At 55.3% G+C, this 14,965-nt stretch overlaps 1 protein-coding gene across 1 annotated transcript in view; it reads left to right on the forward strand.

Annotated features, from left to right (window-relative positions):
* Positions 1 to 13,503, forward strand: part of PADI1 (peptidyl arginine deiminase 1) — a 41,037-nt gene extending 27,534 nt beyond the window's left edge. Inside the window, exons 11-16 of the mRNA XM_059376395.1 lie at positions 637 to 788; positions 5,700 to 5,844; positions 6,602 to 6,695; positions 7,721 to 7,800; positions 8,580 to 8,705; positions 11,453 to 13,503. Coding sequence (XP_059232378.1) covers positions 637 to 788; positions 5,700 to 5,844; positions 6,602 to 6,695; positions 7,721 to 7,800; positions 8,580 to 8,705; positions 11,453 to 11,686 — 831 coding nt within the window. The 3' untranslated portion in view covers positions 11,687 to 13,503. The remainder of the gene's footprint in view (positions 1 to 636; positions 789 to 5,699; positions 5,845 to 6,601; positions 6,696 to 7,720; positions 7,801 to 8,579; positions 8,706 to 11,452) is intronic.
* Positions 13,504 to 14,965: the final 1,462 nt, after the last annotated feature.

Here is a 14,965-nt window from a genome sequence, read left to right on the forward strand (position 1 = left end):
GCGCAGGGACTGTCTCTCTGTCCAGGTGGGGGCTGGGAGGGGGAAGTCCGGAGCTCCTGGTCACGTGGAGCAGGGTGTTTACCGCAGCCTGGAGGGGCCGGGGCCGGGACCCAGTCCCAGCACAGGCAACAGTGAGCCCCACAGGGTGAGTTCCGCATCAACCAAGGGCCTGCGCCAAGCCCGGGCCTGACCCTGCCGGGGCGCTCCCCGCTCGTCTCTGCCCCTGTCTTTACTCTGGCCTCCCTTCCACTTGCTCTGCGTCTAATTTGCTGTTCTTTTCCTGGCTGGAAACGGAAGCAGGATTTTCCAACCCTCTCTCTTCCTGATATGCGTGTTCAGAGCTACAGCCGCTCCTAGCTGCAGCCTCATGAACACCCAAGTTCTGGTGGGCTGCGTGCTTATTACCTTACGCTTCAAAATATTGTCTAGTTTCCACTTGGATTTCTTCTTTGACCTAAGGAGTCTTCAGAAGGGTATTGCCTGATTTCCCAACATTTGGGGATTTTTCTCATTATTGTCCTGTTGCAGACTTGGACTTTAATCACACACCTCCACTCCCCCCACCCAAGAGTTGTCACTTCCTGTCCTAACTGACCCCTCCTTCTGGGGTGGGGGGACTTGCTGGTCCTCCCCTAGGGTCCTGACTTTGGATATGTAACCCGGGAGATCCTGTTCGCTGGCGCCTCCAGCCTTGACTCTTTCGGCAACCTGGACGTCAGCCCCCCCGTGACAGTGGACGGCAAGGAATATCCCCTGGGCCGGATCCTCATCGGCAGCAGCTTCCCCAAGTGAGAGGCTGGGTGGGAGGTGGGAGGGCGTGGGGACCCCCACAGCACGCACACTCCAGCTCCCTCACCCCAAATATGGGTCCCCAGTCTGAGAAGTGGTCTTTATTCCTGCATGCGGTCCTGAAGTCAAAGACTCGAAATCCTAGAATCTTCAATTTAAAAGCTCATTTCTCGTTGGAGAAAACTTACAAACTAGCGACCCACGGTCTTGGGGCCTGCCGAGTATTTCATGAGCTTCATTAGTCACCAACTTGTATATAGGGGGAGCTGCCAGATTTCCATCTTCTTTTGAAACACGGAAGTTGTTGGAGAGGTGATGCACCATCTGGCCCAGAGGCGGGAGATGGACCTGGTGCCCTCTCCCAGAAGGTCAAAATGGCTATTGTTCTAGCAACAGCTTAAAGGGCCCAGGGGTCACCAAGGTGGTTGCCGATGAATGAGTGGCTGGCCAGGACACCAGAGTGGCAGAGGTGACCTGGTGGGTCCGGCCCTGGACAGCTGTCATCAGGTGATAAATAAGGTTTATAGGGGTTAGTGCTGAGGCAGGTGATAGCGTCTGCTAAATTCTGCTGGCCGAAGAGTGGGGTGTGCTGTCCTGGGATCCTGGTGGGGTCCTTGGCTTCCGGCCTGGACATTAAGCCCACCATGGGCACCGGAGGCCACCTTCTCCTTTGTGTGTGTGGGTGGCCTGGAAACCCGATGAAAACCCCACGGCCTGAATGACACCCAGAGCAGCCAGGCAGTCATAGGAAGGTTACCCAGCCTCAGGTGGTGACCCTGGCAGTCTCAGGGCTATGGATCTGTGAGGTGAGGTTTCCTGGCACTAACCCCAAGCACGTAGCCAGGTGCCCAAGCTGGGTGCCCGGGGCTGAGGTTGGCTAGAGGGAGGAGTGCTCACCTTGCTGGTGACTCACGCTCAGACACTACTCTGGGACCGGATCCCGCCCACAGCCCTGGAGGCGGAAGGACCATGAAGCCTCCAGGTAGTCCTGGGCTTCAGGGAGGAAGCCAGCAGGAAGGAGCACAGGCTTTGGGGCACAGATGGGCTTGGGTTCGAGTCCTACTTCTGCCATATAATAGTCACACGTTTGGGGGTAAACCACCTAAGCAGCACTTACTATAGTCCCTGACGCATAGTAGGTGCTCAGTTAACTCATTTGAAGCTATTTATTTCATGCCTACTATGTGCCAGGCACGGCTGATACTAGAGATTTATCAGTGTGCAACAGATACATTATAAAAGGAACAAATTATTTTCTACTCCATGCCTTAGTTCCCTCTCTGTGAAATGGGTCTATTAAAAATCTCTGTGCTAGCTATATCATCCGCACTAGTGGGGATAAAGAATCCGTGTTAACTGTCTTCTGGATGCTTCGGTATTGTTTAGCTGGGTCCCCAGCAGTGGGTCTGCTATGAAGCAGGTTGGAACTCATTGGACAAAAGTTATTAATCAACTACTATGTGCCACGAACATAATGGTTTACCCATTACCTCAATTAATTCTTAGAACAGCCCTATGAGGTTATGATGATTATTATCCCCATTTCACAGATGACGAAGCTGAGACTCAGAAAGGGCAACGGAATGCACTCATTCATGCATTCATTTGCTGATTCCATAAATATTTATTGAAACTTCCCATTTGCCAGGTCTGTGGTCCCGAATAAAAGAAATGTTTTGGAAGCTCCCAGGCTCAGAGCAAGGACTGGGGATAGGGAGGTGAGGATCCCCAGTGCAGCTGAGAGCCAGTCCACTGACTATTGTGTAGATAACCAGAAACAAGCTCCTTGGTAAACAGAAGGGGTCCCTGAGACTCAGAGAGGGACACCTACTACCTAGGATCACACAGTAAGTTAGCAGTATGGATAGAATCCAGATCTCCTCCTTGGGCCCCAGACTAAAATTCAACACTCAGGCTGCTGTCCAGTGTTCCTGTCTTCGCTTCTTTTGGACCTCAGTAGTGAACAAACAGACAACCTACATTCATTCTAGCAGGGAGAATGTTAGGTAAAGTGCACCCTGCGGAGAAACTGACATTTAAACAAAGCCCTGGAGGAAAGATGTGGGTATTTGGGAGGAAAACGTGTGAGGGAGTGGAAATGGTCAGTGCAAAGGCCCTGAGGCAGGAGTGTGTCGGAGACATTAGAGGAGCAGCAAGGAGACCCATGAGCTGGAGCTGAGTGAGTAAGGAGGGGCTCCATCGGGGATGAGGTCAGAGAGCGTAGCCGGGCAGAGTTCAGATCATGACTGCACGTTATTTGTACATACAGCATAGGGGAATCGTGGACAGTAAGCAAGATACTTAGCGGGCACCTGGGTGGCTCCTGGGATGGAGCCCCACATCCGGCTCTCTGCTCGGCAGGGACCCTGCTTCCCTTCCTCTCTCTCTGCCTGCCTCTCTGCCTCCTTGTGATCTCTGTCTGTCGAATAAATAAATAAAATCTTTTTTTTTAAGAAAGCAAGATACTTAGTACTAGGAGCCTCAAGCAGGCACACACTAGGTGCTCAGTAAGTGTCCTGTCCATGCTCTGGTTTCTCCACCCCTGCGCTGTGTATTTAAAATCATCTTTGAGCAATTCTGCCCCCTGGTGGTGGCTTTGATGTGACGTGCAGAGCAGGTCTGACGCTCCCCAGGCTGGCTTGGGCTGACGGGCCCTTGCCGCAACCTCGTGTTCTTCATTCCTGACACTTTCTGCTCAGGAGCAGGTTCCGGAGTCTCGCTCTTCTCCATTATCTCACTCTGTTTAGAAAGTCTTTTAAATCAACAGCACTATCTTAAAATAACAGAAATACAAGAAAAATATTTTCCACAATCCTATCCCCCAGATCAAATCAGTGTTGTCATTTGTCACTGCTTGTCGAGTCTATGACATATTTGAGTGATAGAGACCATGGACTATCACACAGTTGTTCAAAAGCATACCATTTACAAACAGTTTTTAGTTTTTGAGCATCTAGTACATAAGAGGTGCTAGGACCCCAGAAGTGAATGTGGACAAAATCTCAGCCCTTCTGGAGCTTATGTTCTGCTGGGATTCCAGGCAATACATGAGATAGAAAGTACACCTAATAGTGCCAAAGAAAAATAAGTCTGGAAGGGGATTGAGGGACTGTTGTAATTTTCAAAGTCCTCATAGAGAAAGAAGATGATATTTGAGTTAAGTCTGAAGATGGAAGCGAGTCATGGGGAGAGGGGAGGTGGGCAGTAATTCCTGGCTCAGAACGGCATGTGCAAAGGTCCTGAGACAGGACTGTACCTGGTATGTTCAAGGGGCAGCAGGAGGCCAGCGTGGCCAGAACCAAGCAGATGAAGAGGAGAGTGGAAGGCGGGAAGTTGTCGGGATTGGTAGGGGCCGTGCGGGCCATCGTGAGGACTTTGCATGTACAACGAGGGAGACCGGGGTGGTGGGAGGATTTTGTCTGGAGGATGGAGGGATCCTTCATCTGGTTAGACTGCAGGGGAGCAAGGGTGAAAGCAGAGAGACCAGGGAAAGAAGCAAGCCACTAGAATTCTTTCTCTCTTTCTTCCTTTCTTCTTTCTGCCTTCCCTCACTTCCTCTCTCTCTCTCTTTTTTAAGATTTTATTTATTTGAGAGAGAGAGTAGGGGAAGGGGCAAAGTGAGAGGCAGACCTCCCACTGAGCAGGGGGAGTCCCATCCCAAGACTCCTGGATCATGACCTGAGCTGAAGGCAGAGGTTTACCCCACTGAGTGGCCCAGGAGCCCCTGCCACCAGAATTATTCAGATGAGGGAGGTGTGCGGGCCAGATGGTGGCAGAAGAGGAGAGGGGAGGGCTGGATTGTGTTCTGCTTAAGGGAGAAGCACCAGATTCGATGTAGGCTGGGGAGCTTGTCCATGATAGGTCCTTAAGCCAGGCAAGCAAAGCCATATTAAAAAATATTAATATATTAAAACATATAACATATTAAAAAATGTCTCTCTCTCTATATGCGTGTGTTTGCACGTGGTTACCTGTGCTAGGGAAAGGTGAAGAGAGCCCAGAGTATATCAGACATGGCTCTGACTTTGGACAAGTCCTCCCTTGACCTTGCTAGGTCTCAGCTTCCCCATCTGTGAAATGGGGACATGGCCGTGCTGGAGGCAGTCTGGAAATCCCCCCAGGCTCAGGCAGATTTTGGTAATGTCTCCTCCCACAGCCCTGGGACTCCAGCTCCCAAGACCTGCTCCCTGGTTTGGGGCCACCTCAGCCCCTCCCTCTGCTAGTAAAGGGTGGTGTGAAACTGCCCAGAGCTCATTTGAGGAACTGCTAGACAGTCCGTGTTGAGCACAAGGTGACCAGGGCAGTGGTTCTCTGGCGCGTGAGTCAGCCGAGGGGCTTGTTGGAATGCAGATCCCACATCCTTGGATGCGCCACGTTCTTCAAGACTCTGAGATGTGGAGGTCAGGGCCCAGGAACTCTCTGTTGAAACAGGCAGCTGCCCCCACCAGAGTCTGACTCTCAGCTGGTCCAGACCTCACGCTTCCGGAAACACTGGGCAGGGGGGAGGGGCTGGCCAGCTCCTGGTCATCTTTGGAACCTAAGGCTGGGCACTTTAGGTAAAGAGTCAGCCTCTCCGAGTCGTGGGGTGTGAGGTCAGGGTCTTTAGTTCCCTTTGGCAGGTGGAGCTCTCTCGTTTGAGTCTTTTTAGTGGGGAGGAGCTGGCAGGGCCTTCCTGGCCTTGGGGAGGATGCTGTGTGGATGGGAGGGCTGGAGCCTCTGGGATGACGGTCAGGATGGACAGGGGGTTCTGGGGAGCCTCTGGGAGCCGGAGCCAGGAAGTGGGGACGAAAGGAGACCCGTTCAGAGAGACATCACGAGGCCTGGACAGAGGTGGGAGGCTCAGGGAGTGCCTGCAGGAATCCGGCGGATGGTAGGCATGAAATGACCCCACTCTTTCCCTCCTGGGCCAGGTCCGGTGGGAGGCGGATGGCCAAGGTGGTCCGGGACTTCCTACAGGCCCAGCAGGTGCAGGCCCCCGTGGAGCTCTACTCTGATTGGCTCTCCGTGGGCCACGTGGATGAGTTCCTGAGCTTTGTGCCCACCTCTGACCGAAAGGTAGGTCCCCTCTCCTCCTGCCTGAGCCACCCCTCCCCTTCCCCAACCTGATGGGAAAGGACAGGGCAAAGCTGCCTGGAACCAGCTCACTGCCTATGTCCTTAGGGAGCTCAGAGTCAGAGCACCTTGGGAACAAGATGGTGTTCATCTGGGGGGCTTCCTGGAGGAGGTCAAGCTCAGATCAGGAGGGTGCTGGTTGGCTCCACCACTCATACACTCATTCTTGTACCTGTTGGGTATTTGCTGTGATCCAGACCTCTCAGCCTAGATCCAGGGATGACACTGATAATGATAACTGATAACGTTTAGTGAGCACCTATGATGTGTGTGTGTTTTAAGTCATCTAATCTTCCAGCAATTCCATAAGGTGGGTAGTATTATCATTGTCCCCATTTTATGGATGGGAAAACTGAGGTTCAGAAGGGCAATTACTGGTAGGGTAAGATTCAAACCCAGACAGGGGACTCAGGACCAGCCTCTTAACCGCTCAGCTCCACCGCCTTGCAGAGAGGGCCCCTTGCTCAGAGAGTGAGCAGCCTGGGAGGGAGGCTGACCAGTGGCCAGTGGCTGAGTTCCCTGGTCGCCAAGGGCATCCAGGCAGAGAATGTCTTGGACAAAGGCTTAGGGGTGCAAACCAGCTTGGAGGATTAGGGGACTTGCTGAGAGTTCTTTGTGGCTGCATGGTCTGGTAAGTTTGGAGTCTCCTGCACCTAGGGGGACCCCATCCACTGAGACATTCTTCCTCCCTCTGTGCTAGGGTTTCCGGCTACTCCTGGCGAGCCCTAGCGCTTGCCTCAGACTGTTCCAAGAGAAGAAAGAGGAGGGGTACGGGGAAGCTGCCCAGTTTGATGGTGAGCGCCAACGACCCAGTCCCCCTGCACAGATCCTGCCCTCTCACTGCCAGCCCTGGGCACCGGGGATGCCTCTCGTGGCTATGCCTTTGCCTTGCTCCGATCCCTCCGCTTAGAACTGGACATCACTAATTCTTCTGACACTCTCCCCTGAGAGCAGGGCTGTCAGTCCTCCCTTTACTGGGCCGAGGCAGGGAAGCCAAGAGGCCAGTAGACTGTCCCAGGCACACACAGGGGGTGACCTCCGCAGTAAGCGTGGGTGGCTCCTGGCCACACCCCAGGAGAGGAAAGCCACCGGAAACAATGTGCGCCCTGCTGATCTTGCATCCTTCCCCTTATCCCTTTCCTGGGAGGCTCAGGGAGGAGTGCCTGGCTGAGGGCTATCCCCAGGATGAGGCAGGGCTTGGGGCTCGCTCAAGAGTGGGGGATTGGGGGAGAAGCCAGGTGCATGGTCAGGGCCACTCTGCAGACCTGCCTCTGGGAGTTGACAGACTGTCCAAGGGTCTGGCTGGGCCCCCTTGAGCACCTCCCCCTTCCCACCAACACATTTCTCAGTGTTCCCACCTGAGAAATGGAGTACTGGAAGGGGTGTGGCAGAGCTTCAGGACCTGGGTTCAAATCCTGGGCTGGGAGATCAAGCTTATGTTCCAAACCGCTCAGTGCCTCAGTTTCCTGTGCTCTGAGTTGGGGGTGATAATTAACCCCTCTAGCATTGTTTTAAAGATTAATCGTAAATTTAGGAGGGTGCCAGAGCATGATGGGTGTTCAGTAATGGTAGCTGCACCTTAATGACACCGCACTGAGCCAGAAGTCTCTTCCCCAGGAGGCTGTGCTCCATCCCCGGACACGCACTTGCAGCCAGAGCCTGGGCCCTGTAGGGTCTCCTGGGTCTGACATTCTCTGTCCTAGCTTCAGCCCCTGGCCCTGAGGTAGGAGAAAAATCCTGGCCTGGATTCTACAGCCCCAGGCCCGAGATAGCCCTGGGCAGTCTGCCCTGAACCCCCGTCCTGCCTTCTTTCTCTCAGGGTTAAGTCACCAGGTGAATAGAAGCATTAATGAGATGCTGGCCGACCGTCGACTCAGGAGCGACAGTCTCTATGTACAGGTGAGGGTTCTTGGGGGTCCCCCGGTCCCAGGAGAAGCAGCCCCAGGAATTGCTGGGTTGGGGATTAGGGGCTCAGCCCCAGAGCCTCTGACTGTGGGAGGTGGGGGGAAGCTGCCAAAACCTGTGGGTAAGGTAGGACCTCTGCAGTGGGAAACCCAGGGTCTGATGGAGGAGACATAGCAGTCCCTCAGGGAGCTTCCAGTCTGTTGAGGGAGATCTAGCTCTGCTCTGAGGAAGTGAGATTCCACGTTCCAGGGAGCAGAGTGAGAGGAGAGAAATGTGGAGAAATGGGGCCCCGTGGGGGTGAGGGGTGGGGCAGGTGGGAGTCAAGGGGACAGTGGGTGACGGCGGGAGGAGGTCTCTGGGAGGGGCGGGGCTAATGCCAGCCAAGTGCAAGGTGCAGGACCTCGTGGCAGCTGTGCTCAGTAAATGGAGGAGGCCCTTCCCTTCTCCTGAGTGGAGCCCGGCACTCTCTCCCTCACTGCTGAGATGCACAGGGGTACGGCTCACGCTGCGGCTGGGGCAGTGTGGTGTAGCGGCAGGCACTTTCGGAACCCAAACTGCCTGGGTCCAAATCCCAGCTCCGCGGCGTCCTTGCTCTGTGCCCTTGGGCAGGTCCCTGGAGCCTCAGTTTCTCCATCTGGGAGTGGCAGGGGCCCACAGCTGTTGGGAGGATTGGAGGAGTGCAGGGGTGCCCAGCTGACACGCAGTTGGCATTCAGCAAGTGTTAGAGCCTCCCCGGCTCCCTGGGTGCCCGCTGCCTCTCCCCCTGCCCCCAGAAATGCATCGACTGGAACCGGGAGGTGCTGAAGCGGGAGCTGGGCCTGACCGAGCGGGACATCATCGACATCCCCCAGCTCTTCTCCCTGAAGGGCTCCTATGCAGAAGCCTTCTTCCCGGACATGGTAAGAGCGCAGAAGGTCATCTCCTTTCCCTGGGGTCCGGCAGAGTCCAGAGGGGTGTCATTTGGGGTTCCAGAGGAGAAGCACTTCCTGTCATCCGAGGGCTGCTGGGCAGAGACGGGGTGGGCAGGTGGCTTGTGGACCTCTCCGGCGTATGTTTGCTTTTCGTGCAGAGCATCTCCATCGGTGGTTGTCAACCAGGGCGAATTTGCCCTTCAAGGTCATTTTCTCATTGCTATGAGGATGGGGGAGCTGTGGGCATCTCGTGAATGCGGGCCGGGGTGCTGCTGAACCTCCTTCCGTGCACGGGCCAGCCCTGAGCGAAGGGCACTTTTTTCCTCCCAAGTGGAAAAAGGAAGCATCTTCTGGTTCCAGTGTTTCAGGTGTCCTTTCCTAGGCCTCAGCTGCTGACTCTGCCCTGCACCGTGGCCCCCTACAGGCTGGTCCCCAGTGCAACTCCCCAGGGGAACAGGCCGGCCCAAGGTGGCTGCCTCCCCGCTGTCATTAAGTCAGCAGCTGACAAGCAGATGCCCAGGTGTGATCTCACCGGGGTGGCCTCTGGGAGGGGCCCAGTGATGCTATCAGCACAGCACTGGCTAACCTATTAACACCTTGGGAAAGGATGTCAGGGTGTTGGCGGCTTGGGCTCCCCAGGACAGGAGACCCTCCTTCAGCCCGGGGCCTTTTGCTCTAGTCCCTGTCACTGGACAAGCCAAGGGGTGGGAGTGAATCCTGAGGGCCTGCCTGGAGGCACGGGTGTGGGGCGGGGCTTCCTTGCCAGGATGTGTTCTCACTCCTACATCCTCACCGTGAGGTCCTGGCAGAGACCTCTAAGGCAGGGCTTCATGACCTTGGCTCTCCTGATGTTTGGGCCCAAATTCTGCAGCATCCCTGTCCCCTGCCCATAAGATGCCAGTAAGTAGCACTCCCCTTGCTGTGACAACTGGAATGTCCTGGGGGCAAAATCACCCTGGTTGAGAACTAAGGCAGTATTGTGTGTTAGAACTTTCTCAGGTAATGGAAATGTTCTGTGTCTATACAACACAGAGCCACCAAGCCACTGAGCACTTAAAATGTGGCTAGTGTGTCTGAGGAATGAAATTTATACTTTTACTTAATTTCCAACAGCTGCTTGTGGCTGCATGTGGCCGCCATATTGGTCAGGAGACACTAAGGGACACCCAGGTTCTGGTTCTGGCTGAAGGTTGGGGGACAGCCTGGGATCCAGCCCATGACCTTGGCCAGCCCTCTTTTGGGAGCCCCCACCCCAACACACACCCCTCTGTGAGAATCCCTAAACTTTGGTCCAGACCCTGCTTAACCATCCCAGTATGTCCACACTGGAAGAGCCCCATAGGGAACGCTCACTGAACTCCCTCATGTGTCGGATGGGGAAATGGGCCCTCCGAGCCGAGTGGTTGACTTGCCTAAGGTCACCCAGCAAGTGAGGAGCCTTCAGTCTCCTGAATTCTCATCTCCTCTCCTTTACTTGCCCCACTTAACACCTGGCATATTCTGGCCCATTCGTGGGCAGTGGGGTAGCTCAGGGCCAAGGCCATAGCATGGACCCCAGAGGACCCTCCAGCTTCATACTGTTCCCAGCTGCAGATGGCCCTGCAGGGTAGACTTGAGGCCAAGGGGCCATGGCAGGGAAAATGTGAGAGCGCCGAGTCCGGGGTGGTCCGTCCCATGCTGAGATGACCCAGCACCAGCCTCCAGACAGCAGGTCCCCAAAGAGTCCCCTTGGAACACCAAGGACAGCTTTTCTGGCCATCAGTATGGGGCCGAGGTTTTGTCTGAGACCTCTCCATACCCTGTCCTAGGGAAGTTTCCCTTGCCCAGAGTTAGGGCCCTCAGCCAGGGAAGCGGAAGTGCCCTGGAGACTGAGAAGCCCCCAGGGGCTCCTAGCCCCTTGCCCTGACTCTTCAGACCCCCAGCCAGCCACAGTGCTACAAACTCTGGCAGAAGACAAAGAGCATGAGTTTGGGTGTGAGTTACATCCACATCAAATTTTAGTCTCTCTGTTCTCTTTTTTTAAAAGATTTTTAAAAATTTATTCATAAGAGACAGAGAGAGGCAGAGGGAGCAGCAGACTCCCCGAGGAGCTGGGAGCCCAATGCAGGACTCAATCCTGTGACCCTGGGATCATGACCTGAGTCAGAGGCAGACGCTTAACCAGCAGAGCTACCCAGGCGCCCTCATCTCTCCGTTCTCTGATTGTGTGGCCTGGATTATGTTACTTAACCTTCCCCAGCCGCTGACTCAGAGGGAGGCTGTGAAGTTTAGTGATGCTGTATCTGGCACACAGGGCATGTTCAAAAAACCATAACACTTATCAGGATTTCCAGGGAGAGTTGAGCAAGCTGTGCACTGCACAAGGATACCACACCAGAAGGACATTCATACCGTGGACCTTGTAGATATTTGTTGTACAAAGTTTCTGGCTGATGATGGTGAAGGCTTGCTCTAACTAAACTGTTAGAATCTGACAATATTTTGAGAGGAAGTATTGGAGGAATACTCTCATTCATATAAAGGCACCACATATGTTCTTGGCAGCCCTACTTGGTATTAATCTTCTCTTCCAACCGCGAATCCGTTCCTTCTTTCCATGGACCCTAGTTTTTGTGCAAGCGCCTGTCCTAGCGGCCCAGGGATGCTGATGAGAACGGGATGGACCTGGGGACGGGGCCCCGTGTGGGGGGGCGTCCCCTGGTAGCAAAGCTTCCCTCGTCTTCTCTCTTCTGCAGGTCAATATGGTGGTCTTGGGCAAGCACCTGGGCATCCCCAAGCCCTTCGGACCCATCATCAACGGCCGCTGCTGCCTGGAGGAGAAGGTGCGCGCCCTGCTCGAGCCACTGGGCCTGCACTGCACCTTCATCGATGACTATCTGTCCTACCACGAGCTGCTCGGGGAGATCCACTGCGGCACCAACGTGCGCCGGCAGCCCTTCTCCTTCAAGTGGTGGCACATGGTGCCCTGAGCCCGCCTCCGCCCGCCATCCCCTCTGCCCACCTGCCAGGGAGCCACGCCAGGGTGATGGCGAAGACCTTCCACCCAGCCTCTGGCCTCTGAGGGGAGCCCCTGGCGCTTCTTCCCGAGTGCCTGCAAACGTGCTGGCCACCGCGGGCCCGGGGATCTGGGGATACGACAGTGGACACCACACACACACACACCTCCCTCCGGAGGGGCCTCCCCGGCCCAGAGAGGACTGTCCTCATTCCTCCCGCCCCCTTCCTGATCTACCACTCCTAGAGGTTCTAGAAAAGAGCAATGGCCTTAATGGGTTCACGGCTGGCTGTGCCTGGCCACTCTAAGTAGCTCCCCCTCTGTTCTGCTGTTCCTCCCGTGTCGGCACCAGGAAGGGGTCCCAGAGGGCCTGGGCTCTGGGGTGGAGGCTTGGGCCGCAGGCATCCGTGGTTCTTGTACAAGCAGGAGCAGGGGGGGAGGCACCTTCTCTACTAGCTGTCCTGGGACCTCCTGGGACCTCTCAGCCACGTTTATAGAGACAAATAAGGACAGGAAAACCCGGCATCTGAGGGCTGCTTAAAAAGGAAAAGGCAACAGAACCCCTTTAATACCTGACTCCGTCCTTAGAAGGGTGCTTGTTACCTGGTTAGAAAGCCTTTAATTACGAGTGCTGGCTGCTTCCGGCCCCCAAACGCTGTGAGGCTGGAGAGAGGCCTCAGAGGGACACACAGAGGCAAGCTGGCAGGAGGCCAGGGTGGCAGAGGAGGCCGATGCCTGAGGATGAGCCACGGGGCCTGGTCCCCACTTCGGATTTTAGACTCTGGATGCAAAAATGGGGGGGGGGCTGACCGTTCCAGATGTCACAGGGGGCAGGGGCCCGGATGTTAAGAGAGGGTGGGGGGTCCATTAGGTTATCTCTGAAGGTGGGGTTTAATTTCCTTTAATTGTCTTTAATTATTCCCCTTGGTCCCGCAGGCAGTGGGAGGGAAGGCTCGCCCCGTCTCTCTTGGCAGCTCGGAGACCCTGCATGTAGCCTGGGTTTCCGCTGTGGAGTCAACCCCAAAGCAAGCCTGTATCCACCCCCATCCCCCCCCAAAGAAGGCAAGAGAACTGCCATGGGGGTGGGGGTTGGTTAAGAGGCCTGTCCCCGGTGAGGTCACCAGGACGTGCACAAGCAGGCAGGCTTGGCCAGTGCTGGGCAAGCGGTGGCCCCTGCCCCAGGCAGGCGCAGGCACAAGGGAGCCAGCCTGCCCCCTCCCCGCCATTGCTAGGGACTCTCAGCGCCAGGCCTCCACCAGCGGGGTTTTCAGTGGCCCCTGCTAAGTCCAAGACCAGGCCAGCCAGCCACTGTTATACTCTGTGAGCCATAGAACACTTAGCAACCAGAAACTTCCATGGAAACCGGACATATGAAGTGGATGAAACAGAACTGCTCTGGTTTAGATGTCAGGGGTGGTGTACCTGGGTTGTCCCCTTCCAGAAGATTCTGGGGACCCCATTTGGAAGCCCCTGGTTGAACCTTTGCACTTTCTGCTCATAACCATGACGCAGCCTACACTGAGCCAAGGAGAGAAGGGAAGCTCTTTGGGGGCCAAGGGCGTGCAGCCAGGGTTGAGATTCCCCAGGGAAAGGCTGTGGGTGGAGGGGAATGGGCATTACGGAGGGATCGGGAGGGTGGGGAGCAGGCCTTCTCAAGCTACCCTGAGCATGGGCAGCTCTGGAGTTAATGCTAGAGTTGTCCGAGGGCCCTGATGACCCCCACTGAGGATGTTCCGGGTGACCAATCATCTCCTATGTGATTAATAAAAATGTCAATATGCATTTCTTCAAGTGGCTGCCTCCTTAGTTTCTATTCGTTGGGTTGCAGGGAGGAGGGAAGGAGGCGGGGGAGAACCTTCCTTCCAGTTCCACCCACCGTGCCCCAGCTCCTTGGCTCAACTGCGGGCCGTGGGCAGCTCCTGCCTGGCTGAGAGAGCCCCCAGGGCCGGTGCCAGGCAGGCAAGCAGGCGGGCTGATTCAGCGGGATGACTGGCACAGGCCCATGGCTCTGAGGCCAACTGCCCTGCTGAGATGGGTATCAGAGGAGAGCTGGGTCCTAACTCTTCCTTCCCTGGGCTATCTCTCTCTTCCATCTCTCAGATGCAGGTGGGCTGGGCCCTACTGGCAGAGGCAGGAGACTCTTCAGTGGGACTGGTGCCAGGGCCAAAGGCCGCTGTGATCCCCTTTCATTCCTGCCTCTAAAGTGACTGGGTTACCCAGCCTCCATGTTCTGGTTTCAGGAGCCTGAAAATATCACCCCTCTCACCCTATACACAGGCTGCTGCCTCAGGAGACCCCCTTTGACACTCACTCACTCACTCACTTTATTCTATCTTTTCTTGTGGACTAAAAGGCAAAACGTTGCTGCCTATCAGTCATTGACACTTTAGTCTGAACGAACTGCAGATGTATTTCTACAGGCTGGTATCAACCGGGTAGAAGTGAAGGCCTGGCTCTACTTCCAAAGGGAGATGACAGGGCTCTAAGTCAGAAGCTGGTCCTACCCAGCACAGTGGGCCAGTGCCCAAGGGAACCCCTTACTTCTTGCACCGATTCCCCTGCTGTGTTCATAAGCAGGTAGGGAGACTGTCTGGACTTCCTTCTGAGTCCTGACTCTTACCGAGAGCTGAGTCAGCCATCACACCATTTTCCAGCCAAAAAAAGTAAAGCTGTCATTGAATCTAGCAGCCCAGCGGCTCTCCTTGAGAACATCCTTCCCAGACTCTGGGAGAGAAGGACATCAGCCTTGGAGACCCGCCGAGATCCTTGAACTGCTGGGAGTTCACCCACTGGGAACTCTGGGGAGCAGGTCACAGTCCCTCCCTTGCCTCAGACTGGCAGCATTGCTAGAGAGAAGGGAGGAAGCTTCATCTATCCAGCATCTTTAGAGCCTGGCTGGGTAGGGTGTGTCCCCACCATTATCTCTGCCCGGGTGGTGATGAGCCACATTTTCTACAGGTGAGGAAACCAAGGCTCGGAGAGAGGGAACATAACCACCCAAGGTCATGTAGCTGGTGCATGGCGGAGTTGGGATCTGAACCCAAGACCCCTCTCCCCAGAGCCCTTGCTGCTTCAGATGGCTGAATACCCCCTCTGGCCTCAGTTTCCCCACCTGACAAGTGAGCCTTCCTACCCTGATGTTCTAAGCTCTTTCTAGCCGGAAATGGTTTAACTCGCACCACCTGCCCCTTCCACAGGCAGGAAACAACACACAACGCCAGTAATAAAATAATGCCGAGCTCCACACTACAAC

Source organism: Mustela nigripes, chromosome 14 (assembly GCF_022355385.1).
Source record: "Mustela nigripes isolate SB6536 chromosome 14, MUSNIG.SB6536, whole genome shotgun sequence".
In the NCBI taxonomy this organism is placed as follows: domain Eukaryota; kingdom Metazoa; phylum Chordata; class Mammalia; order Carnivora; family Mustelidae; genus Mustela; species Mustela nigripes.